The sequence below is a fragment of the Capra hircus genome, chromosome 6 (genome assembly GCF_001704415.2).
Source record: "Capra hircus breed San Clemente chromosome 6, ASM170441v1, whole genome shotgun sequence".
NCBI classification, from domain to species: Eukaryota; Metazoa; Chordata; class Mammalia; order Artiodactyla; family Bovidae; genus Capra; species Capra hircus.
In genome coordinates this window covers 93,730,014-93,757,539 of record NC_030813.1, presented here as the reverse complement: position 1 = coordinate 93,757,539, position 27,526 = coordinate 93,730,014, and the positions used below count along the sequence as shown (strand labels likewise).

At 45.1% G+C, this 27,526-nt stretch overlaps 2 protein-coding genes across 3 annotated transcripts in view; both read right to left on the bottom strand.

Moving 5' to 3' along the window:
• ANXA3 (annexin A3) overlaps positions 1-2,231 on the bottom strand; it is a 74,242-nt gene extending 72,011 nt beyond the window's left edge. Inside the window, exon 1 of one of the 2 annotated variants that reach the window (XM_018049627.1) lies at positions 2,111-2,231. The gene's annotated coding sequence lies outside the window, so the exon portion shown is untranslated. The remainder of the gene's footprint in view (positions 1-2,110) is intronic. The other variant, XM_018049626.1, reaches the window with a different exon arrangement.
• FRAS1 (Fraser extracellular matrix complex subunit 1) overlaps positions 7,926-27,526 on the bottom strand; it is a 513,961-nt gene continuing 494,360 nt past the window's right edge. Inside the window, exons 71-75 of the mRNA XM_018049625.1 lie at positions 26,007-26,123; positions 20,770-20,936; positions 16,777-16,982; positions 14,718-14,864; positions 7,926-11,935 (exon numbers count right to left, since the gene is read on the bottom strand). Of these exons, the coding sequence (XP_017905114.1) occupies positions 11,342-11,935; positions 14,718-14,864; positions 16,777-16,982; positions 20,770-20,936; positions 26,007-26,123 (1,231 nt within the window). The 3' untranslated portion in view covers positions 7,926-11,341. The remainder of the gene's footprint in view (positions 11,936-14,717; positions 14,865-16,776; positions 16,983-20,769; positions 20,937-26,006; positions 26,124-27,526) is intronic.

The window sequence follows — 27,526 nt, the reverse complement described above, 5'->3', positions numbered from 1 at the left end:
CCCAACTGAGTGACTGAACTGAACTGAACTAAGAAGTGAAGAATTACTCCACAGTGGAGTCTAAATGACACAACGACAGAACCTTAAGACACCGTTTTCTGAAAGAGATTAGAGTGTTCACATCAATTCCTTACTTCCTCTTTGGTGCCTATATTTCAACAAATGTCTCTATAGAACCACAGGCTTCTGGGAACGAGGCTCTGGTCTTCTCTGAAAGTGGAAGTCGCTCAGTCTTGTCTGACTCTTTGTGACCCCATGATACACAGTCCATGGAATTCTCCAGGCCAGAATACTGGAGTGGGTAGCCTTTCCCTTCTCCAGGGGATCTTCCCAACCCAAGGATCGAACCCAGACCTCCTGCATTGCAGGCAGATTCTTTACCAGCTGAGCTACAAGGGAAGCCTAAGAATACTGGAGTGGATAGCCTATCTGTTCCAGGGGATCTGCCGGATCCAGGAATCGAACCAGGGTCTCCTGCATTGCACGCAGATTCTTTACCAACTGAACTATCAGGGAAGCCCTCTGGTTTTCTTTACATCTTTCAATTCGTTTTCTTATCTGTCTGAAGTTTTCTGCCTTCATGACAGCAAATGGCGTAATGTTTTTATGAGTTACAATTTTCACGAAGTTGATTTTTTAAAAGTTGTGAAATACCTACTCCAAAGGGCAAAGTCTGTCTATGTGGAACACAAATCCTTGATAAGAATTTAGCCTGCCATGTTACAACTGTCTTCTTTTTTAATTTTTATTTATTTGAGATAGTTGATTCACTGTGTTGTGTTAGTTTCATGTATAGAGCAAAGTGAATCTATTATACCTATAGCCACTCTTTTTTTTTTCCTTTTCCCACACAGGCCATTGCACAGTACTAAGTAGAGTTCTCTGTGCTATACATGTCCTTATCAGTTATCTATTTTTTAAATATATATATATATAGTAGTGTGTATAGTGGAGAAGGCAATGGCACCCCACTCCAGTACTCTTGCTTGGAAAATCTCATGGATGGAGGAGCCTGGTGGGCTGCAGTCCATGGGGTCGCTAAGTCACGACTGAGCGACTTCACTTTCCCTTTTCACTTTCATGCATTGGAGAAGGAAATGGCAACCCACTCCAGTGTTCTTGCCTGGAGAGTCCCACCGGCGGGGGAGCGTGGTGGGCTGCCATCTATAGGGTCGCACAGAGTTGGACACGACTGAAGCACTTAACAGCAGCAGCAGCAGCAGTGTGTATAGGGTGATTCCAATCTCCTAATTTATCCCTCCCCCTCCTTCCTCCCAAATGAACTTACTTAACAAAACCGAAATAAAGTCACAGATGTAGATAACAACCTTCTTAGCAGCAGCCAAAGGGGCCTCCAGCGACCCTGAACCTTCTTGACCGGGGGGAAACCACAATTTCCTATATATGGTCAGATGCAATCAGGACTCAGATCCCCTATCTGTTGACTCAAATGCCAGGGGAATGATTCACGTCCAGTGAATCAGACTATTGTAATCAAAGAAAAAGGTGAGTCTTTTGAAGGAAAGGCAAACTTCTGGGGCTCCTAACGCTCAATATCTAAACATACTTTCAAATCCTTAAAAAGTCAAGTGAAATAAAATTAAGTGCCTACGTGAGGAGGAAGACGTGCTCACAAGGATGGGTGGGTTTCCAAGTCCTCAGAACCGAGTTCAGAACTACTCCGGAGACACCAGGCTCCGGAGACACCAGGCACCGGACGGGCCATTCTAACCCCCCGTTCTTTTTCTGTTCCCAAGACCTTCAGAGTTGGGGAGACGAAGATGGTCAAATGCATCCCCGCCCCGCTCGCTGGGATGAAAAGCTGGTCAGCGTGCGCCCCGCCCTGACCAGGACCGGGTGACCCTCTCAGGGCAGGCACTTCTGCTGCCTGGGGCCTCGGCTTCCTCGATTCTGAAACCGGGGCCGTGGACTCCATGCCGGCCCATCCCCCTGGGACCCTGCACCCTGCAGCCGGGTCGGTCCGCGCCGTGGGTGCCAGCCCGGCGCTGCGCTCGCGGGGGAAGGTCAACGCTCACCCGCGGATTCGGGCCGCAGGGCAGCGAGGGCAGCGGGAGAGGCTTGCGGCTGGGCGTGGGGAGGCTGAACTTACCTAGGGAGCCGCCCCGGGAGCCGGCGTGCGGAAGAGCTGCCAGCGAGGGAGTGCGCCCCGGGACGCTGCTCCGCGCTCCCTCCCGCCCGGCAGCCCGCCCCGGGACCGCACCCCTTCCTCCCGCCCCTCCGCCTCCTCCCGGCTCCACCTGCTCGCCCCTGGCGGCCGGAAAAGGGAAGCCGCGCCCCGGGTCCCCGGGCTGCAGTTCCCCACACGTGCGTCTTAGACCTCCCGGATGGAGTGTAAGGGCAATCTCTAAACTTTCCCACCCTCCTTTCTCCTCCTCATAGTGAAACCCCGTGTCTTCCATTTTCACTTCTCCGTCACTTTAAGTTTTTTTCAGATATTTTGCAATGCGTGTTTTGTTCTGGCCTTGTGGATTCAAAGATGAGACAGTCCCCACGTTGCAGTGAAAAGGAAAACGAGGAATGAGTTTTTCCTTCCCTTTCCTGAGACCAGAAAAGATAAAAGGGAACAGTGAGTAGGCCTGAACATCCTTAGTTGTTTTTTTTTTTTCATTCTTTCTTTTTTACTTTAATTGCTCCTAACTCTGCCTATCTGCAACTAAACTTGCTTTTCTGCCCCCTAACTATGCAGGCGCCAAAGTTTGCTCCTATTATCCTTTGCTTACCCTTGCAACACTTCCTTCCCCTTGTAGCTACATATCAGAAAGAAGGACTCAGAGCCACCAAACTACAAGGCTCAATTGCTGGGTTACTGATGCCAGCCTATCGTGTCTTTGGCAAGATCCTAACACCTTTGTTCCTCATTGGTGACGCCTGACTGCGAGCTGTCATCCCCTAGACTCCTCATGGTGGGGTTGGGGGTGAGAGGCAGCCCTCTCTGCTGGCTGAGAAATAAAGCCACCTTTCTATTACCTCCAAACTTTGTTTCCATATTTTTAAATCAGCTTCAGTGGGCAGAAAAAGCCAAGATTTTGGTTGGCAACAATTTGGGGGACTTGTCCGGCAAGTTGGCCCCACAGGGCCTCTTGGCTATGGGAACACCAGGGACTCTTTTCATAGGGCAGCGCTGGGATCACACCAACCCGCCTGCCAACTTGGCTGCAGAACTCTGGGACTGTGATGGAGAAAAGGAGAGAAATTACCCTTTCAGCTGCCAAGGCTGAGTGTACTTTTCCTGAACTTTCCACCCCAGAAACACTGGATATTGGAGGATCAGAAATGGGGCGTCTTGTGTATGGAGACACTCACTAGTATTTAGATAAGTCCCCTGGGTGTGCACCTCGTGATGTTTTCCGTTTGAGGAAATGATGCAGTTCCAGTTTGGGGGTGTCTCTCTATAGAAGGGGGTCCCTATTTATAACGTGCTGCTTTGGACATATGTCACAGGCTTAGTGGGACTCAAAAGTCATATTTGGGGCATTCTTGCCATTTCGTTTTTGGATTTCTGAGCATCTCTTTGCCATTTGTTTTGTTTTTAGTGACTTCCTGCTATCATGGTTTGGCTTGTTTACTTTGGTTTGTGAGCACAGACATCAGACCCTAACTGCTTGAGCTAGAATGGGAAGCACTTATTCTAAGATTTCATCTGAGTCCCCTAGGAAAAATCCTAGATTACTAGCAACCTATAGTTATGACAAGTATTTATTTAATTGGAAATTGAAAGTGCTCACACACACATAAAAATTTTTTTTGAGGGAGATCTTTTTATTGTGTATGTAATTAAGGTGATTTTTTTTTTTTTAAAGGAGAAGCTGGCCTGGTAACTTTAAACAAAGACTTCCTAGAGGGAAACGTATGCTTTTATGTATCTTTGAGATGTAAAATTTCTGTCTGATCTTCCTAGGCTGTTCTATTGTGTGTTTGTTTGCGTTAGGCCTATAAGAGGTCTTTTTATAATTTATTGGTGGCCAAATGATGAGTTATTTTAAAATTAGAGAAACTAGCAAATTATTAAATCTAGAACAGACCAAAAAGCCTGTGACAACTCCAAGGTTTTCCTAGGAATGTTGGGATTTTGTCACATATGGAAACCAAACTTTGGGCTATTGCAAAGCCATTATACCATGCTTTGAAAGGTGCAGATTCTGAACTTTTGGTTTGGATCAAAGTGTGTCATTCGCTCAGTCGTGTCCACCTCTTTGCAATCCCATGGACTGTAGCCTGCCAGGCTGCTCTGTCCATGGGATTCTCCAGGCAAGAATACTGGAGTGGGTTGCCATGCCCTCCTCCAGGGGATCTTCCCGACCCAGGGATGGAACCCAGGTCTCCTGCATCTCCTGCTCTGCAGGTGGATCTTTTACTGCTGAGCCACCAGGGAAGCCTGTTTAAGAGGACATCCTTCCTTAAATGGAAGAGGAGCTTCAATAGAGAAAGCAGAGAGGTGGTCTTGCTTGTCAATCAGTGCCCCGGAACCACCTGACTTCCAAATCTAACATGTTGAGTTTTCTGCCAAGATAGAACAGCCTTCCATTTTGACTCCCATTCAGGGACTGCTACAATAGATTATCAAGTCCCAACTCATCCTGGAACATTCTGGGATTATTATGGGAGCAACAGGGGGATATGTATTGAGAGCCCATAATTTATATGACATTGAGAAATGCACTTGGCATATATTGGCTTATTTCATGTCTACAGAAGAGCTTAAATTAGGTGTGTGTGATTACCTGTATTTTGCAAATTCAGAGACAGGCTCAGTGGCATTCAGTAACTTCTGCCAGTTGTGTCCCACACAACCAGGAAGTAATAAAGTTAGATTTCTACCCAGAAGGATATAGTAACACGTGGTGTTTACATGGATTTATTTTAGTTGCTCCAGGTTCAGAATTTAACCTCTTTGGTTTCCGGATGACAACTTGAAAACAAAATGCACTTTGTTTTTTTAGGTTTTCTAGTTGTGACAATTGCCCAGTTATCACCATTTAAACTAGAATCATGCTGCAGTGTATTTGTAAAATTAATGCTTTTCCCTCAAAGGATGAATTTTCTCAGAAGTAAATTTTAGATGGTAAAATAAGAATGATAAATATTAGGATCCCAGAAACTATGTTTATCATCATCCAAAAAAACCCCAGAAAAGACTGTTTGATGAAACTTTCACCATTCTGAATGCATTGAAGAACGCTGTAGTTTTATAAGAAGCTGCCTTTCCTATGCCCCTTTCCTCTCTACTAAAAAGAACAACTTGAGAGTCAAATATAACATTGTAGTGCGAAGTCATATTAGAAAATCATAGGAAATGATAATCAAATGGGAGAGAGTTGCCCAACAGGACCTGTGGCCTAGGAGGGATGCAAGCATGGCCACAACCAGGGCAAAGCACTGGGGGGAGGGTAGAGGCCAAGGGCCCAAGAAAGCTTTGGAGAAGCAATTTCGGGAAGCCAGTTCCCTGGCGCATAGGAACTGGGGCAGAGGACTGGTGTGAAGGCAAACAGAATAAGCAGCCCAATGACTTCTGTGAGTTACTGGTGTTGAGCGCTAGTTCATTTTGGACACATTCCTAATTTAGTTGGAATGTTTAAGGGAGACATTGTGAAACATTTTTTAAAAATTTTATTTAACAATTTACAGACACTCTCCCAAAGCCTGGATTCTAATAAACTTTTCTGACTTGCTGGTCTTGGAGTTTGGTGCTGTGTGTGTGGTCAGTTGTGTCCAACTCCTTGTGACCCCATGGTCTGTAGCCTGCAGCCTTAAATTAAAATGACCATGGGGATAAAATTCTGTTAGCTGTGTTTTTTTTTTTTTTTTTTTTTAGAGAGAGTTGCACCATGGGGCTATTTTCTTGTACCAATCAAGTGGCTGGATTTTTTGGGACAAGCATTAAATCAGAGGTATAGGAGCTTTGGACCACATTTAAGCAATATCAGTTTGTGCAAATACTTGAAATCCTGGGATTCATGTGGAACATTCACAGAAAATTGTCCAGGACAATGATCTTCACCTATTTTACAGGGTCATAACCAGGACTGAATGAGGTAGAGAAGGTGAAGAAATCATTGATCTTGACTGGCATGTGTGCATGTTAAGTTGCTTCAGTTGTGTCCGACTCTTTGCGACCCCATGGACTGTAGCTCGTCAGGCTCCTCTGTCCATGGGATTCTCCAGGTATGAATACTGGAGTCGGTTGCCATACCCTCCTCCAGGGGTTCTTCCCAACCCAAGGATAAAACCGTCTCGAGTCTCTTCATTGGCAGGAGGGTTCTTTACCACTAGCGCCACCTGTGTGCCCAATATGATATTGACACTGTCCCTAGGATTTTACCTGGGCTAGCTGCAGTGTGCTCCTGGTTAGAGCTATCACGGACTCATTTGGGGATAGAAACTTCCTTTTTTTTAAAAGTTATTTATTTAGTTTTGACTTCGCTGGGTCCTCACTGGTGCACACAGGCTCTCCCGAGTTGAGGAAAACTGGGGCTACTCTCTGTGTTACCCAGGCTTCTCACTGCAGGGGCTTCTCTTGCTGCGGGGCACAGGCTGCAGGATGCTTGGGCTTCAGTAGTTGAAGTCCGTGGGCTCAGTAGTTGTGGCTCACAGGCTTAGTTGCCCTACAGCATGTAGGATCTTCCGGACCAGAGACTGAACTGGTGTTCACTGCATCGGCAGGTGGATTCTTAACCACTAGACCATCAGGGAAACTTGGGATAGAATCTTTAGTACACACTGTGGCATCTAAATATTAGGTTGAGAGGTGTAAACTACTGATCCTGGACTGTTTTGACTTACAAAATTAGCAATTTCATGGGGTTAAATCTAGTAGGATGTTCTCTATAGTTTCCCTCACCTGCTCTCATTATGTTTCTTCAAAACCCAAGTCTGAGATACCGCAAAATCTAAATGAGAACTAATTTTCTACCACTTTCCTCCAAGTTTCCATGAAATTTCAGGTCTCAAGAAGCATTCTGATGGCAACTCTTGGCAATTCATAGATTGGTTCCTGAATCAGCTTCTTCATGGGCCCAAGAGAAATACACTCTGGGGCTGAAGGCCTGCTTTTAGGCAAAGAACAATCATAGGAAATTCTGAGGAAGTTAAGTTTACACAAAGCCCATGGCAACATCGAAGGAAAAGGAAACCCTAGGTTAGGTTGTGGCATCTTTTCCCTGGATTTCATGAAAAATCTTTCTCAAGTCTTGCTGGGTTTGCAAATGTGCTGTTAGAATGTACCAACAGAGCCTTGGTGATTACTGTCATTGGTTTCTCAGGGAGGACAGGCGTGCAGAATGCCTGGCCTCAGTTTCATTCTGACTCTGCCATTTTTCCTGCACCGGCCAATAAATTCTTATTTGGAGATTTGTCAGTTGCAGGGTGAGTTATGGACACAAACCTTTGTGTCCAGTGACTTCTTTGGTGGGCCAGTGGCTGAGACTCCACACTCCCAATGCAGAGCGCCCGGGTTTGATCCCTGGTTGGGGAACTAGATCCCACATGCCACAACTAAAGATCCCATGTGCCACAACAAGACCTGGTACAGCCAAATAAAGAAATAAAAATAAATATTAAAATAAACTTTGTGCCTGCATAAAAGGACATAGTCATTTTCACACTATTTCAAGTGTCCTGAGGTTTTATGATGATAAATACAGCATCGATGATCATCTTTTGCACACGAAAATTTTAATTATTCTTTTCCTGGGGTTTCAATGGAGAGCAAAAGAAGAACTATGATAATACGAGGATAGGTAACTTATTCTTGACCTTAGCCCAAGTAGTGAATGTCTCAGATACAACCCCTTCAGAGGGATTTTCTCCAAAAAAATCTGTCTCAAATTTTAGAATGATTTTGCCATCTCCATAGCACTTGTCTTATGTTGATGAGATAAAGAATCTAGTAAGATGAACACAGCAAATAAAACACAGGCTGTCATTTATTAATACAAATTTATATAGTGGCATATGCTATTGGAGAAATCAGAAATTCATAACACACAGATTGGTATTGGAAATACAAAAATCATTTCAGAGTCAAGGAATCAGGTTGACAGCACCACAGATGTTTTACTCAAGTCTGAGCAGGTGTGTAGTATCTGAGAATGAATACCTAGGGTACACCAAGACTAGATATCGTAAGATTGTGCAAACACATTCCCACACTCTTTCTGCATCTCCCCATAAGAATCCGCACGAGGCCAGGAGGCCTGGGGCACAATCAGAGGGAAAAGGTACAGACTCTTCTTTCTTTGAATCTTCACAGCCAGCTTGTGATAGCAAATAGCAACCCCTGAGGGGCTTTTGTTCCTGTTCACCTAAAGGCATGGTAGGAAAGGTTAGTAAAACACACACAAGGCCTTCGTGAGTGAGTTAGAATTGAAAGGAGAGCTTTGACTGGAATAGCATCCCAGGTCAGTCAGCAAATTTTCTGCTTCCTCATATGTATGATGTATAAAATGAAATGAAAAATTCTGTATCGAAGTAGTCCGTCTCCGCTTTACATCTCTGAACACCTCCTATTTCACACGTGTGCATCCACTAGAGAAGGATGAAGTGTATGTGGTAGAGGTGGAGGATAGAAAGGAAGGGGGGCACAAATGGTCCCAAGGACTTCCCTTTCACACTGACAACTCACTATCTCATGGTCCACATAGACGCTGCCCGTGTCACTTGAGACCCTTCCACAGAGGCTGCTAGGAGCGCGCTGAGATCAGCCTCCACTCCTTCCCACACCAGCCCCCTTCTGCCTCCTGTCCTCACTCTTCCCACCCATGTGCCCTGTTTAGTAGGATTGGAAGGGCTGTGCCAGAAGGCTCTCCCAGCAAGTGGGGAGCTGCTGCTTTCACATGCAAGCACTCAGGGATCTAGGAGTGGTGAGACACAACAGGCCCCAGCAAAAGTTGCTCCGCGAGTGACTGGCTCTGTCCTGGCAGAAATAGTGGCAACCTTCTCATATAGGTTGTTTTTGTTTAGTTGCTAAGTCCTATCTGACTCTTGCGACCCCATGGACTGTAGTCCACCAGGCTCCTCTGTCTATGGGATTCTCCAGACAAGAATACTGGAGTGGGTTGCCATTTTCTTCTCCAGGGGATCTTCCCCACGAAGGGACTGAATCTGTGTCTCCTGCATTGGCAGGCGGGTTCTTTGCTTCATTGCTCTGGAGAGAATTCTGTGCTGGGTTGATGAGCTCTCCGGTCATGAAACACCAGTTCTGGGTGTTCATGAGGCCAGTAGAGACATTCCACCTCCAAACACCCCAGCAGGTCTCACCTGAAGAGGCAGGAGAATCGGGTTCGGGGGCCCAATCTCTCCAACTCTCCCTTCCCTAGAAACTCACACTCATCTTGGAATGCTCATCAAACTCTCCTCCAACTGTCCTGCTCAGGAGACTGCCTCACAGTCTCACCTCCTGTTAATATGCTATGCCAGCTTCTTGGTTCAGCCCTCCTGCAGTCCATGCCAGATTCACGCCTGTGTCGAGTGCTGCTTCTCTGCCCCAACAAGAAGATTATTTTATGATCCAAGTAGGAGGGTTATTTTTTTCTCTACTTGCCCTTATGATATTGGCACCATACTCTCTCCCCTCTTCCCTAAATTGACTCCTCTATCCTTCACCCATGACATCATTTATTTGTTCACTTAACACATATTCCTGGAGTGCGTGTGATGTGCCAGGCACTGCTGGAGAATCCAAGACATGGCTAACGCCCGCCCTCCTCTCAAGGAGCTTGGACTCCAGCAGAGATGCCTGAAACCTTATATGGTTCATTCTTTCTAGCTTTGAGGACCAAAGTGCTTCCAATGTGGAATGTTCTCAGAGTGAGGCTCAACTCTAATACAAATATTACACAGTGTGAATGCTCCGCGATTTGCTCAGCAGTAAAGGTGTGACGGATGTCAGGAAGGGGAAGTGTCTTTTCCTCTCGAACAACAGAAAGGGGCCTCCAGTTCAAAACAACATGACATGCATGCTTATGTTTTTGCCAACTCAGCAGAAATAAAACAACACAAAAGCAAGTGGTGTGCACACTACATACTACATCATTAAGCTGCTATTCGAACACTAAATCGTTTTAAAGCCATGTGTTCATGGCCTTATCATGTGCTGTGCTGATATGGTAAAATAAGTGCCTGAGCTACCAAAAAAAGAACCCCCAAAGAGAAATCCCTGAAATACTGTACCGGAAGCCCGGCCTTTATTTGCTGAGCGAGTACCCTGTCTGCTGTGAGCACTAGCACTTTTGTGCTGTGAGTACCAGGGAATCCTCAACTCTGATTTTACTTGGGGCCTGAGCTTTCTCCTGATTGGCTTTATTCAAACGAATCACTGACTTCTCTGAAGCCCTAACAAAATAAAAGCCCCACAGCTAGCAAAGCACAGGGCTTGTCTATTACGGGACTGGGAAAAGCCTGGGGCAGCAGGAACTGTGGTAGGTGGGTCAAGCACCCACAGGCAATGTTGGCTAAAGGGGCACAGTGCAGCGATCTTGCCTGGGGAGGATGCCTCCTGGCTGCAGTGTAAACCAGCTGGGCACAAGGACATCCCCTGGGCCGAGGGCGCAGAGCCTCTCTGATGTGCTCTGAGACACCTGCCAGGTCCTTCCTTCTCCCCAGGTTTCAGTGCCCCCTCATAAAGTGGGAGGGGGTTTCCCCCATGCCTGATGCCTGACAGGAGAGGCTGAGGTTTCTCGGAGAAATGCTCTAGTCCAGAGCAGTTTAAACCCCCAGGTGAAAAGGGCTGGTGATGCAAAGTACAGTCAGAGTACAAAGAGTGCAGACTGTCAACTGGATGCACGAGCAAACACATAGGTGCTGATTAGCAGAATTCTGAGCGGAATCTGTGCATCAGCAATGTGAACTCTGCGGTTCAGACGCCCAGGAAAAGCGCAAGCAGAAGGGAGCTGGAGCTGGAGGGGAGGGTGGGGGAGTGGAGACCAAAAGCACTGCCCCCCCTTCACCTCGCCCCGCCCCACCCCCACCTTTCTGCCTCTGAGACCTTTCAGTACATCCCTGTGCGCTCCCTCCGCTGACCTAAGTCACGTCCTAACTCTGAACACTGGCTTTCCAAGACTAGCCTTACAGAAGGAACAGTTTGCAGCTGCAGAGACTGTTAATGGGATCCACGGAAAGAACTCCTTCCATCCTCTGGGGTCTCAGTGGTTCTTTGTCCCATGAGGTAGCTCAGTTGTGAGTTGATGCAAGTGATGTGTGCCTTCCGCCACTGAACGCTATCGTATTCCCTTTTTAATTGGCAAGATTATAAAAATATCAGTATTTTCCCCCCTGTTTTATAAAAATGACTTTAGGAAAAAAAATACACAATGGGTCTCCTCCATTAAACTTCTGTTCCATCCTGTAAATTGTTGTGAACTCTGACTTCCAGATTCAATTTCTTTACTTTCGCACCTTTGAACACATAGGTGCCCTCGGCTTCACCAAGTACGTTCACATTGCGCACGGTGCAGTACTGTCTGTCCACATTCTTCTCCACCCTGTCTGTGCCCCGCTTGGGCATGTCCACCTTGGTATTCAGAGGGTATTCCTCCAGAATGTCCCCCGTGGGCGGCTTCTTCCTCTGTTTCTGGCATTTCCTGGTGATGAAACAAGCCACCAAAGACACCAGAAGTAGGAGCATGATGGCAGCAAGGGCGCTGCCGACAGACGCCCCGGTTTGGGAGAGAGAAGCAGCTACGATGGGCTCTTGCATCTCCAGGTTCAGGGACTTCATATTGGTGCCATTCTTGACTTGGTCTCCCTCATTGTCATAGATGAGGGACTCGTCAAGGCTCAGCCAGCCACTGGGGTCTGCCAGGTCCCTTCGGTGGCGCCTCAGAGGGGCCGTGAGAGAGCGCTGGACCCTGGGGCCTGAGATGGTATCAGGACCAATGACGTAGATCACCTGAAGGTACCACTGGTGTCCTGCTTCCACCTGCAGGAGGAGGAGACGGGAGATGAACTGAACATGTCGCTGATGCCCGCAGACCACCCGAGGAAGGGGACGGGAAGACCACTGCCCACCACAAGCTTCCGTGGGTAAATGGCTTCAAGAAAAGCATTAGCTACACCAGCGTTCACAGCCGCATTATTTACAATAGCCAGGATATGGAAACAACTTGCATGTCCATCAGATGAAAGGAAAAGGAAGATGTGGTGTGTGTGTGTGTGTGTGTGTGTGTATGTGTGTGTATATATTTCCATATCGGAGAAGGCAATGGCACCCCACTCCAGTACTCTTGCCTGGAAAATCCCATGGATGGAGGAGCCTGGGAGGCTCCAGTCCATGGGGTCGCGAAGAGTCAGACATGACTGAGCGACTTCACTTTCGCTTTTCACTTTCATGCATTGGAGAAGGAAATGGCAAACCACTCTAGTGTTCTTGCCTGGAGAATCCCAGGGACGGGGGAGCCTGGTGGGCTGCCATCTATGGGGTCACACAGAGTCGGACATGACTGAAGCGACTTAGCAGCAGCGTATATATATATATATGCATACAATGGAATACTATTCAGCTATAAAAAAAAAAAACTAGCCATTTGTGCCAACATGTATGGACCTAGAAATTATTAGGCTGTACAGGCTATACTTAGTCATTTCCACCTCTTTGCGATCCCATGGACTGTGGCCTACCAGGCTCCTCTGTCCATAGGATTCTCCAGGTAAGAATACTGGAATGGGTTGCCATTTCCTCCTCCAGGGGATCTTCCCAACCCAGGGATCAAATCTGTGTCTCCTACATTGGCAAGCAGATTCTTTACCACTGAGCCACCTGGGAAGCCCTAGAAAGTATTATACTAAGTGAAATAAGTCAGTCAGAGAAAGACTAATACCATATGATTTTACTTATATGTGGAATTTAAAAAAAAAAAGACAAGCAAAACAAAATGAAAACAGATTCAGATACAGAGAATAAATAGGTAGTTGCCAGATGAAGGAGGGGGTGGGGGGCCGGGATACATGAAGGGGCTCAAGAGGTACAAACCTCCAGCTATAAAATAAAGAAGTCATGAGATGTAATACACAGCATAAGGAATATGGCCTTTAATACTGTAATAACTTTGTATGGGTACAGATGGTTACTAGATTTACCACACTGATCATTTCATAATAAATGCAAAAGTCAAATCACCATGTATCACATGTGAAACTAACATAACATTGTATATCAAATATATTTCAATTAAAAAAAAAGAAAGGGAACTGACCCACTAAAGAAAGAATCTTTTTTTAAAAGTCATAGAATAAATCAGACTATCACTGGTCACTGGCCTCCTTTAAAAAATGTTGAGATAAGACTACGCGTGGTTCATTTAAGGATTAGTAAGTATGCCACTAAAACTGTAGCAGAATAAAGGTTTTGATGAAGTATAGAAAAAAGAAAGAAAGAAAAAGAAAAGCATTAGCAATGGTTGGTGTCTGAATAGAGAACTGAACCAAATATTTTGGGATTCTAGTCTATTTCCAAATTAAAGTGATCTTAGGGCAAATATTCATGTTTTTTTCTGTTTCCATACTTGTCCATGAAATAGCCCTAAGAATTTATCTTTTAGGGTTTCTGTAGCTTAGTGAATGCTTACGATTTGTTGGTCTTTATTGACATAAGTAGAGTAATAGTATTAATAACCAATTCATTCCCAGTGACCTTCCACTGGTTTGTATGCTAATTTACTATTCGTTGATGAACTTTAGCTAAAATAGAGTCATTCAATAAAGATTCATTAAACACCTACTCTGCGCATAATAAACAGACACTTGATAAAAATTTGCTAAATCTGAACACTTTTTGGATCATCTTCTGAGTGGTTATGTCATCAAGCATTTTATTTCCCTTTCATCTGCCGCCCATTGAGACCCTCCATGATTTTGAAACAATTTCTGAAGAGTGATAATAGTTCTGAAATTCAAGGTCATGACTTACTATTTGAAGATGGAGAAGAGTAGAAATTGATCTTGGAAATTCATGCTTATTACTTGGACTTAAGAGTATTTTTGCTTATCAAATACTAGTAATTCTTGCTATTCGAAATCACTGGATTGTATTTATGATTTTGCTAAATATTTCCACATGATTGTGAAAAATAGCTGGTGCTGCACAGAGCCATGATGAGACTATATGTGAATTAAAGAATTTTATTATTGCTTTGGTCTATTGGCTAGATGATAAAACTTGAGGTGAGTATGTTAGTTGCTCAGTCATGTCCGACTGTTTGTGACCCTGTGGACTATAGTCTGCCAGGCTCCTCTGTCCTTGGAATTTTCCAGGCAAGAATAACAGAGTGGGTTGCCATTCCCTTTTACAGGGGATTTTCCCAACCCAGGGATTGAACCCAGGTCTCCTGTATGGCAGGCAGATTCTTTCCTGTCTGAGCCACCAGGGAAGCCAAGACCCCGATGCTTGGAAAGACGGAAGCCAAAAGACGAGTGTAACAGAGGATGAGATGGTTGGATGGCATCACCAAATCGATGGACATGATCTTGGGTGAACTCTGGGAGACGGTGAAGGACAGGGAAGCCTTGCGTGCTGCAGTCCATGGGGTCACAAGGAGTTCGACAGGACTTAGTGGTTGAACAATGGTAAGTTTAACAACAATAAAAAGACCTGCCAGCAAGAATGCTATAAAAAGAAACTGGCATTGCAGAGAAGATGTCATCCTCCTCTTTGTAACCTTTAAAGTGAATTGGTGCTCTACTTCTGTTCTTCTCACCACACTCACCTTATAGAGCGCGTCTACCTTCAGAGTAAATCCATCCACGCCTGGCATGCTGCTGACCACTTGGAAATCAGGCAACTCGGAAGCAAAATGGGCTTCAAAGGGCACGTCATGGAAGTACTTGTCAGTTACCTCTGGCTGACTGCGGTCCTAGGAGTTGGAAGAGAGAAACACAAGCTCTAGCAAGATGGAACCACTGAACTGGCAGGCGGCGGTCACAGGGAGGAGGCAGTCACCCTCTGGGTCGGGGAAGCGTGTGCTGCAGGAGCCCTTACCTGAGCCTTAAGTAGACTGCTGCCCCTGGGCACCCACTGCCCTCTGGGGGAGGACACTTGGTGGCCTCTGTGATCTTGAAACATAACAAGTAAGATAGCCTAGACCAGCAATTCTCAAGCTATGTGTCCTCAGGACTTAAAAATTAAAGATGTCTCAAAGCTTTCATTTTATGTGATTTATATCTATCAATATTTACCGTATTAAAGTTAACACTGTGATATGCTACAATGAACAATTTTTTTAATGAAAAAAATATAGATATTTACTAATTCATTTTAAGAGAGAAATGAGCAACTCATTACATGTTAACATAAGTAACATATTTTTTAGTGAAAACACCTATATTCATATCCACCCAAAAAGAGAGTTGGCCTTGTTTTACATTTTGGCAAATTGCTAGAAAAGAAGTAGATTCTCATAATTGCTTCTATTTTCCATCAGTTGTGATATGTTGTTTTGGCTGAAATATGTGAAGACAATCTGGCCTCACATGAGCTATGTATTAATAGCTAGAAGGGAGAGAAATGTTTGAATAACTTTTTCAGATAATTGTGCATATTCTTTTTTGATACTAAATCAAACCTCAGGAAGTGGTGTTTTTTAAAGATCAGGCACAATACGAATTGTGATTCCATATCAGTAAACCTGCATACTCTCTGCAAGTGTGAGGGAACGCGTGTGAAAAAAACAAGCAACATCATATCATCATGAAAGTAGTTTTGACCTCATGGAGGCCCTGAAAGAATACTGGGGATATATTGAGGGAACTCTGGGACACACTGAGAAATACTGTCTTAGTCTTTCCTCTTCCAAAAATGTCAGTGACAGCTTGTCTTGCTGAAATGGAGCAGGACCCTCTGGTCCTTGCCCCTCCCCTGCCTCCATGTCTTCAGCTTGCCCTTTGTCTGTGGAAGAACTTTGGCCAAAGAATACGTTTAATCAGAGAAGTGAGAAAATGCAGAAACAAAGGAAAGCAGTCAAAGGAGACCAAATAATAATAACGTAGTCATTAAGCACAGGCAAGGACCTTTAGCTCCTTCTCAAGGGCTATAGTACTCTTGCCTGGAGAATCCCAAGGACGGTGGAGCCTAGTGGGCTTCCGTCTATGGGGTCGCACAGAGTCGGACACGACTGAAGCGACTTAGCAGCAGCAGCAGCAGCAGCAGCAGCAAGGGCTATAGATAATATTCTGAGCCATATCCTGTGAGGTGTCTTGTAGATATTGAAACTCCCACCAGGTGGAAGAAGTTAAGTACATGTTGACCAGACTGTAGCCATGATACAAACTGCCACTGGTCTGAGAACTGATTGCAAAGAAATGGAAACAAATGAACTCTAGAACTGAAGACTAACAGTATTCAAGACAATCAAGATGACTCTGGTCAGACCACTAACGTCTGTCAAAGCTGACCATACTCTTTCTGCATGCAACCCCTTCTCTCTGTCTATGAAAGCTCTTGCCCCCTGATTGTCAGGGGAAGAACTGGCCTTTAGACATGCATCTGCCCTTGGTTATCAGCATCCAAAATAAAGCAAACTTTCCTTTCCACCAACCTTTCTATTGGCTTTTCAGTGGCAAGCAGCCAGACCTGGGTTGGTAATATTGTTACAACCCCCCCCCCCATAATTATCACTAGCTTTGTAATATGTACTAGAATTAAGCTGACAGAGACAACATCAACAAAACAATAACAGTATCTGTAGAAACAATTGAGCGTGGCATTAGGCAAAATTTATAGCTGGAGAAATCTATCCGTGTGTCAGCCCTTTAACACAAACAGCATACCAGCAGCAGGAATCTGTGTTTCAGATGTTTGTTTGGCTGAATGCATCCATACTGTGGCCCTTCATTGTAGATGGTCCCTGTGGGATCAAAGAAAGGCACGTAGCCATCCTTTCCAGTACAAAGATAGACCTTCTCCAGCTGGAGCTTGTAAGCAGAATTAAGGTTTTGCTCTGGATTCCAAAGGACTCGGCCATAGAGGATTTGACCTGAAAAGATTGCAAGGCATTAATTAGGTCAGACTTTAAGAAAGAGGGAAAAAAAAGTGTCGAGGATAGGAAGGCTTTAACATGCTTCTTCAGAATCAAAAGTACCTTTCTATGAAGAGCTGCGGGGTCCATGTGCCCCTAAAATACACATTGATTCATGTACTGTTTTTCTTTTAATCAGTAAATGTTCCTGAAGTATTTAGGGTAGGGCAAGCATTCCCTTATGTGCAAGGGATACAAAGGTGAGTGAGACACAGCCAAGAGGGCAGAAATACAAGCAAAGCAATTGCTGAAAGCAGCTAGCATTTGTTGAACTCATACTCCTGGAGAGGTATTTTACTAAGTCCTTCCCATGGGAGAACTCAGGAGGTGCTCACAATTTTATAGGAGAGGCATTGAGTGGTGAGGCGATTTGTTCAAGGTCACAAAGTCACCGAGTGGTGAAGGTGGGATTCAAAGTCGAAGGTGCTTGGTTTGAAACACCCACACTGTTAACCACCACACGATGCTGTTACCTCACCACAGAGGAAGGTCAACAACATCAGATCAGCACAGAGCTGACAATGAGGGCTTAGCACCAAAGTCTGCCTGGAGAGCACCATGGAAGGGTATAAAGAGGAGATGACACTTGAGCTTTATTCTGAACCATGAGCTGTCAGCTGGGGCATCTGAGTGGGGAGGGAGAGGCTGCAAGAGCATCCCAGGTAAAAGCAAGTCCATGTACAAAATACAAAATGCTGGAAGGGTACCAGTCCTGGTGTAGTTAATTTTTCTTAGTTCCTGCTAGGGCATCAAATTCTTTACCTACAGTATCTTATTTAATCCTCCCAAGAGCCTAAGAGATGGGTTCAATTAGTGCCCCTATGTTAAATAACTTGTTTAAAGTTTCGCATCTGTGACATGTGGGAGGAGGATGTGAACACAGATCCGTCTGACTCAGAATGCGCATCAGAACATTTACTGTGCACCAGGCAGGCCAGCGATGGGAGCCCGGGGGTGGGGGCAGGGGCTCTGGGAAAATTGATTAACAGTGCTGAGATTCTGGACTTGAGTACAGGAGTAGTAGGCAACACGGAAAGGTTTTGGTCGTGCAACATGGCATGGAGGATCCTAGTTCCTCAGCTAGGGATTGAACTTGTGCCCTCAGCAGTGGAAACACAGTGTCCTAAGCACTGGACCACCCGGGAAGTCCCTGGAACGTTTTAAATGCGGACTTAATATCAACACACCTGGAGTTTAGAAACATGGAGAATAATGACAGACTAGAAGTACAAGTAGAGAGTTATTGTAATGCTCTAGCAAGAAATAGGCATCCAAATATAGCAGTGAGTGTGTATGTCAATCCCAGTCTGCCAATTAATCACATCGTTGCAAAGAAGCTATAATCCAATTTTAAAAATGGTGAAAACAAGCAAATGAACAAAATATGGCAGTGAGGCAAGGGGACTGAGGGTTTCCTTGGTGGTTCAGTGGTAAAGAATCCACCTGTCAATGCTGGAGATGTGGGCTCAATCCCTGGGTCAGGAAGATCCCCTGGAGAAGGAAATGGCAACCCACTCCAGGATTCTTGCCTGGAGAATCCCATGGACAGAGGAGCCTGGGGGGCTATAGTCTATGGGGTCACAAAGGGTCGGACACAGCTGAGAGACTAAACAACAAAGGGACTGAAGGCAAGAAATGCCTGAGAGTTGGGACCAGTCATCTTATTACCATCAGGGGTGGGGTAGAGGGGGTAGAGGAGAAGTAGACGTTAGCCCTGAGATCTTTAGCTGGCCACCTAGAGCTTGCTGATGCAGTCAGTGGGGCAGTAAATGTGAGAGGAACATTTCTGGGGGGAGATGAGTCCAGTTCTAGACATGTTATGTAAAGCTATAACAAACCTAGACAGTGTATTAGAAAGCAGAGACATCACTTTGCCGACAAAGGTCCATAGAGTCAAAGCTATGGCTTTTCCAGTAGTCGTGTATGGATGTGAGAGTTGGACTGTAAAGAAAGGTAAGCACCAAAGAACTGATGCTTTTGAAGACTCTTGAGAGTCCCTTGGACTGCAAGAAGATCCAACCAGTCCATCCTAAAGGAAATCAGTCCTAAATATTCATTGGAAGGACGGATGCTGAAGCTGAAGCTCCAATACTTTGTCTACCTGATGTGACGAGCTAACTCATTGGAAAAGACCCTGACACTGGGCAAGATTGAGGGAAGGAAGAGAAGTGGGGGACAGAGGATGAGATGGTTGGATGGCATCACTGAGTGGCATCATTTGAGTCTGCTCAATTCAATGGACATGAGTTTGAGTAAACTCAGGGAGATAGTGAAAGACAGGGAGGCCTGGCATGCTGCAGTCCATGGGGTTGCAAAGAGTCGGACATGACTGAGCAATGGAACAATGATAACAAGGTGTCTGAATGCCATCACTTGGAGAGGTTTGGTAGTTTCAATCTGTGTGTGGAAGTGTGGAAGAGAAGCTCAGAAGAGAGCAGGGACAAGGTTAATTTTCATGGAGCGGCTGTGGAGTAGCAGGTGGTTAGGAAGTTCAGAGGACAGGGAGGAGCCAAGTCATGGGGGTGACTGGAGGAGCACTGAAGTAAGAGCAGAAGGAGCCAAGCATGGAATGTGGAGACAGCCATACTGACAGGGCAGAGGATGGAGGGCCAGAGAGTGGGAAGTGGTCAGAAAGGCAAGATGGCGTCAGGAGAGGCTGGTGCAAAGGAAACCAAACGAAGTGTCAAAACCCATGGGCTTGGTATCATTGATAAGAGAGAATTCTGAGCCGTGGTCGGACAAAGCCAGTCTGCAGCAGATGATGCAGGAGTGACTGGGAAGAAGGGCCATGGGGACAGTGTCAGTTCACCACTCCTTCAGGAAGATTCTCAGAGGAAAGAAAAGGAGGACATGTGGGTTGAGGTTTGAGCGAGGGGTAGGGATGAGAGAGTTTTCTCTTATGGGATGTGTTTTTAGGATGAGAGAAAAAAAACTCAGATATGAGCAAAAGATTAAAAGTAAGAAAAAGGAAGAAGAGAGAAACTGGAAGAAAATATAATGGGTTGATTCATCTATAGTTTATTCATTCAACAAATATTTATTGAGCACCTAGGCATTGGTGGCATGACATACAAATTTGATATTTAACCACAATCTGTATACTAGTGGGAGAGACAGGCAATAAATAAGTAAAGAAATATGGTATTAAAAATTGTGAGAAGTACTATAAAAAATGAACAACATTTAGTGAAAGTGAAAGATATGAAAACCGATATTAGATTGACTGGTATGGTCAAAGCAAGTCTCTTGGGGAGGTTAGCATTTAGATAGAGACCTGAAAAAGAAGAAAGTCAAGGGAGGCGTGTCTGGAGCAGGGAGAGGGCAAAGGAACCATTTCAAGTAGAGAAAGCCTGCTGAACAAGACATGGAGGTTTGGCATAGTTTTGAGGCTGGTAGGCAGTCATATTACAATCTCAGGAACCGAGAGATGAAGCAATTCACCCAAAGTTAGACAATGCATTAGAATCTGGCTGGAAGCCCCTGTGTTCTTACGACTCATCAGCACTTTCGTACTCATCACATCGCTGATTATTACAGCACAAAGAATACGATCTTATTTTGAAATAACCTGAAGGAAGAATATGAGTCTGTTCCTTGACTAATCCCTGGCTGCGCTGGAACCAGCGCTAGGGGACTCTTCCCCGGAGACCTGACTGAAAGCCGATAAGCAGAGACGCTAGGAGACCTATCCGATAGCTTCTCAAGCCCATTGGAGTCTCTGTCTTTGGGTGAAGGGAACGCTTACCTTTCGAGAAGGCTCCTTTGTAATCCATTTCTGCCAGTGACATATCAGAAGTGTTGGGGTCCATTAGGAACACCTTCTCATTGTTGCAGAGCTGAAATTCAGTATTGAGCGAATACACAACAGGGACAGGGCGGTTGGTCTGCTGGAATGCAATGGGTATCAGGAATCTAAATGCAGAAAAACAAGAACTCCTTGAGAGTAGGATTGATTTTTCATCAGTCATTTGGGCTGCCCTCCTGTTCCCACCCTGCACTTTGCTGTAGGTGCTAAAACATTTAGTGAATAAAGAGATGGGTACAGGCAAGAGCCGAAGAATTGATGCTTTTAAACTGTGGTATTGGAGAAGACTCTTGAGAGTCCCTTGGACTGTAAGGAGATCCAACCAGTCCATCCTAAAGGAGATCAGTCCTGAATATTCATTGGAAGGACTGACGCTGAAGCTGAAATTCCAATACTGTGGCTACGTGATGTGAAGAACTGACTCATTTGAAAAGACCCTGATGCTGGGGAAGATTGACGGCAGGAGGAGAAGGGGATGACAGAGGATGAGATGGTTGGATGGCATCACTGACTCAATGGACATGAGTTTGAGTAAATTCCGGGAAAGAGTGATGGACAGGAAGGCCTGCATGCTGCAGTCATGGGATCAGAAAGAGTGGGACGCAACTCAGAGACTGAACTGAACTGAACTGACAGGAGAGAGACCTTATTTAGTTCCAGTTCTTATGAGGTTCATCTGCTCTTTGGAGCAGGAATAATCTAATTGGTTTTTAGACTTTTCAACACTCTTTGCTTTTCCTGGCCCTCTCATTCTGGAAAGCCCTGAGGTTCAAATTGAGATTAGTGGTAATGAATTTAGTTTTCTGACTTTGACCTTGACAAACCTTCTACTGGAATGCTCCCTTCTTGTCTGCTACCACCCATTGCCTAGAGAACTCTTGCTGTTCAGATCTCAAGCACCACTTTTTCTAGGAAGCTTACCTTCTTTCTCTTCCCTCCCAGGCTGGGTCAGATCTCTTATCATTTGTTTTCAATACACTGTGCAGTTTTTTTTTTTTCTCATAGTACTTATTGTCGCTTGCTATTCTATTTAAATGTGTGATCAAAGTCTGATTCACCCATTACAATTTCCATAGTGGGTTGCCATTTCCTTCTCCAATGCATGAAAGTAAAAGGTGAAAGTGAAGTTACTCAGTCATGTCCGACTCTTAGCGACCCCATGGACTGCAGCCCACCAGGCTCCTCCGTCCATGGATTTTCCAGGCAAGAGTACTGGAGTGGAGTGCCATTTTCCTTCTCCAATGCAAGAAAGTGAAAAGTGAAAGTGAAGTCGCTCAGTCATGTCTGACTCTGTGCGACCTCATAGACAGCAGCCCACCAGGCTCCCCTGTCCCTGGGATTCTCCAGGCAAGAATACTGGAGTGGGTTGCCATTTCCTTCTTCAATGCATGAAAGTGAAAAGTTTGAGCTATAGGGAAGACCTAAATATGAGGTGAACCATAAGCCAAAACAAGGGATAAAGTGAAGTCGCTCAGTCGTGTCTGACTCTTTGTGACCCCATGGACTGTAGCCCACCAGGCTCCTCTGTCCATAGGATTTTCCAGGCAAGAGCACTGGAGTGGGTTGCCATTTCCTTCTCCAGGGGATCTTCCTGACCCAGGGATTGAACCCGGGTCTTCTGCGTTGCAGGCAGACACTTTACCATCTGAGCCACTAGGGAAGCCCAAAAGAAGAGATGATAGGCACAAATACCAGGCTAGTGGTTAACTTAGTGGAGAGATGGGGAGAGTACAACTGAAAGGGGCATTGAAGGTATTTAAAAGGTACTAGGAATGTTTCTTTTTTTTTTGCCGACCTCCAGTTTCATTATTTCTAAAGTGGAAATACAGTAAATAATCTTGAGGGCGATCACTGTAATGAGACTTGAACTTACAATATTCTAACGTAATTAGCCTCCAATTAAAATAAATCAATAAATTTAAAAAAAAAGAGCTTAGTACAGAGCCCACCACATAGTCTGCACTCCATACACAGACACTAATACCACTGGCAGTTATGATTATTCACTTAGCATCAGGATCATAGCGCAAGGGATACCCAATTCATGGCAGTTATAGCTCTTACTAGGTAATGTTCTTGAGGTTTTATATATCCACAATGTTTGGTCTTCTGGGTATTAAAACATTTCATAATTTTAAAAAATTTATTACAGGGACTTCCCTGGTGGTCCAGTACTTAAGCCTCTGTGCTCCCAATGCAGGGGGCGCTAGCTGGGGAGCTAAGATTCTACAGGCCTTCCAGCACAGCCAAAAAGATAAAGGAAGAAGTAAATAAATAAAATAAAAATGGATTACATGAATAAAAAATTCCCCAGCATATCTCTTCAGACGATTTGCCCTCTGTTCTTCCTTACTGCCGCCAGCCACTATTTTCCTGGTCACCGTCCCTCCCACACTTGACTGACTACAGGCTCTCCTGTATCACTCCTGCCTTCAGTCTCAATGATTTCAATGGATGAAACATCCACCCCCCTAACCTCTCAGTTCCTTGATGTCTTCACCTCCAAAGAGCACACGCCCCTCTTCACTGCAGCCGCCTATGCCCCACCATCCTACTAGGCACCTCCTCCATAAAACCTCGCTTTCAAACGTCTCACTCTCTACCCTAACACTTCCTATCTTTCCAGCTCACCTCTTTTAATCCCACTCATTAATTCTTCAACCACACCAGGCCCTCTGCAACCACACTTACCAGGATGCAGAAGACCTGGAAAACTGACACACTCACGGTGGGGATACACACACAGTTACACATTTATAAACACTTTGGAAAAAGTGTGCCAGTTTCATAAGAAGTTAAACATACCATAGAATCCAGCCACTCCACTCCTAGGTATTTACACAAGAAAACAGAGAGCATGTGTCCATATAAAGGCTTATCTATGTGTGTTTACAGCAACTTTATTTATAACAGCCCGAACTGGAAATAATCCAAATGTCCATCAACTAACTGATTTGATAAATGAACTGTAGTGTGTGCACACCATGGCATACAGCTCAGCAGCAACAGGAACAAGCCACTGATACACACAACAACCATGAGTGAGTCAAAATAACCATGTTGAACAAGAGAAGTCAGAGAAAAAGAATTCGTATTGTGTGATGCCACTTATATAAATTAGTAGAAAATGCAAGCTAATCTGTAATGACAGAAGGATCAGTAGATACCGAGGGAGTTGGGTGTTGGGGGGTGATGGGAGGGGGGATACCAAAGCGTCATGAGGAAACTTTTGGAGAAAATGGACATCACCACTATCTTAATTGTGGTGATATTTCACAAGTACATATATGTCAAAATTGATTAAATTGTATGTGCCTTAAACACATACTAGTCATCTTACACTAATAAGTAATTTAATGGTAATTTAAAGACAATTCAGGGACTTCCCTGGTGGTCCAGTGGTTAATAATCTGCCTCCCAGTGCAGGGGATGCAGGTTCGATCCCTGGTCAGGGAATCCTACATTACTCCAGGCAACTAAGTCCTCATGCACAACTAGAGAGAAGTCCGTGCTCTGAAATGAAAGATCCCCTGAGCTGCAACTAGGACCCAATGCAGCCAACAAATTAATAAACAAATGTTTTTCTGAAAAAAAAAAAAAAAATTCAATAGGGCCCTCAGCACTGCTGATCTGCTATGTCTGTAACTCTCTACCATACTTTCCACTCTCAGAGATGACTCTATTTCACTTCCTCCTCTCTTCTCAAACCTCACTGTTCCTTACTTCCAGCTATGCTTGACTTCTCATTTCTTGGAGAAACAGACTGAATCCGATGTCTCCTTGGTCATCCTTACCCTCCCAACCTACTAATTCTCCCTTCACCTGTATCCATAGACTGTGCCTGCCTTCCTTTCTTAGTAGATGAAGTGTCTGTGCCTCTGGCTAAGGCTGGCCTGTCCCCGCATGTCTGGGTCTGTTCCCTGTTCCACTCAAGGACTTAGCTCTGCACATCCTCCCTCTTCCCACTGCATGGTCTGTTTCCCCCAGTAGACCAACAGGGCTATTCTCACCAACACACAAACATCCTAAAATATTTAGCATCTAAAACACACACAAACAAAACCTCCTTCAATCCTTCATCTCTTCCCACTAATGCCCCTCTATCTGAAACCTTTTATAACAAAATTCCTTCAGCATTGCTTTGTCCCTTTTATCTCCACGTTCTTGCCTCTCTCTCTCTTGAACCCACTCTAATCAGGCCTCATCCTTCTCAGTCCACTGAACCTAACCTGTATCAAGATTATGGACGAATTCTGTGTGGCCAAATCCAACAGCCAAGTCTCAGACTCTTAATTTGAAAGTCACTCTCCAAATCACCTTCTCTTAATGATAATGTCAGATTCTGTTTGTAGTGCCTTCTCTCTGAAACCTTTTCCAGTCATTCTGCTCAGCTCCTAGAAAGGTGGCACTATACTATCTGCACTGCTTGAGAGCAGCGGTGACTTTAAATCCTCTGCTAGAGTCTCCACGCTGAGACTAGAGCCAAGGACACAGTAAGAGCTGAATAAATACAGGCTGAATGAATGAACAACGGCACAACGAGGACAGGCTCAGGTCAGAGGTGGGCATGGGCTGATGGACAGTTTGATTCTTGTTATTCATGGTAGTTACATTCTATAAAGCTGCAATGAACGCGGAATGAATGAACTGTGAACAGCTGCCCGTGGGGGGAAATCAGGGGTCAAGTTCCTGCAGCCTCTGCTCTCAACATTTTCATCAGTGATCAATACCTAACTGTTTTATGCGTGTTTCTGTCTAAAGACACCTTACTTGAAATATACTGTTGGTTCCTTAGCATAGAACTTGTGGTGATGGCTCTGAAGTTCATGCTGGAATGAAGCTCATCTAACACTCCATTTGGCTCATCACCGCCTTCTTGTATGTAGGAAATAAGATGGCACTTTGGCGCTCTGCTGGGGAGCCATTTTAAACAAAAAAATCACCAATACGAGGGACAAAAATTTGAAAACCCTGGCAGCAAATGAACTGTAAAAGGGATACTTGTTCACAGGATGAGAAATCTGAGCTGGGAATGTGGCTCAGATGACCGCCTTTTCATCACGCTGCAGGTCAGGGAACGATCAGGATAGCATCACGAAAATTGGATTCGGGGTTACAAATAAATGTCAGTGAATAGGTAAGTTCACAAATAGTGAGGATCAATCCTCTCTCCCTACCTCTCTGGGGCGTGTGCAGTGCAGGCCAGAGGCTTTTCTCCTGGGTCCACCCATGGCTGTGTGGGTTGCACTGTGCAAGGGATCAGGTAGATGGTGTACTCCCCGGAGTAATCCTTCCTGGAAATAGGCAGGCAGATTACGGTTAGAGAGATGGATTTAGAGATTACTTACTTACCCAGAAATACCCTGACTTCAGTAGACAAGTTTTCACATGATACTTGTGCTCAGCATCCCACCAAGAACTTCACAAGTCTGCAGACATGATTTTCAGGAATTCATCACACTTGTGATTGTTCTAACACACTTCAGAGTACTAGCCAGAGGTGTTAAATAGAGTTCTTTTCATTGATTCAAGCCCTTTCCATGAGAAATGCTGAGAAAGGCACACTGTTGATAAAAATCTAAAAGGCTCCAATGAGGGCAAAACAGACCTGGCCACATCCTTTTTTACACCCCCGTGAAACTGACTTGACAGCGTCTGTTTAGTGTTTCTTGCTGGCTGACACCCTGTTACACGTTCTGGACTGCAAAAACTTTTGTTTACTGAGATGTGACCGAGCCAGCGGCAGCTGCTGCTCTGATTGAAAAGGTAGTGAAGGCCTGGGGGTTGACTAACCCCACTCCAGAGATGGCTGCCACCCCCACTTCATTAGCATTCAGTTTCAGGACTTCTCTCCCAAACCCTCCTCCTTTAAGCGAAGTTGAAGAACAGCATCACTTCTCATCGGAGATGACTTGCTGGGAATTTCTGTGTTTACAGTGGGGCATGAGATTCTGTAGGTCGTGACCCTAAGAGTACAGAGCCTTGGTAGTCCTCACCTACTTCATTTCCCACACTTGTCATCCAGCAGCTCAGCCCCTGGCAGGCTGCCTGAAAGGCAGCCAGACAGCCAGAAGCGGCAGGAAGATTCTTCAAGGGCCTTGGGAGGCTGCCACCTACTGAGTGAGGAGCTCAGGGCTGTGAATCTTAATTCTAACTAGCATGATTTGTGATTAGTCCCCACTTTCTCCATGTTCCTTCTTTGACTATTTCTTCGGCATTATTTGTGTCTGCTTATTGGTAAAGTGATAGCAAAGATTTAGTAAACATAAATAAGTAGCCAACTTCCCTGGTGACTCAGGTGGTAAAGAAACTGCCTGCAATGCAGGAGACCTGGGTTCGATCCCTGGGCCAGGAAGATCCCCTGGAGAAGAGATTGGTTACCCACTCCAGTATTCTTGCCTGAAGAATTCCATGGACAGAGGAGCCCGGCAGGCTACAGTCCATGGGGTCGCAAAGAGTTGGACATGACTGAGTGACTAACACTTCTACTTAATAAATAAATAAGTAAGTACAACTTTCAGGACACAGCCTGGGGTCAATTTAGTGAGATGGCCCAGGCTGGAAATGTGGAGACGGTCTAACCCTGCCCTTGCCTGGCTTCTGACATGGCTGTACACTTTTAGACAAACCAGGCGAACTTTCAGGGCTTAGTTCCTAAGCCCCTTTGTGCCCTGGAAGTTTGTATGCCTGTAGGTCT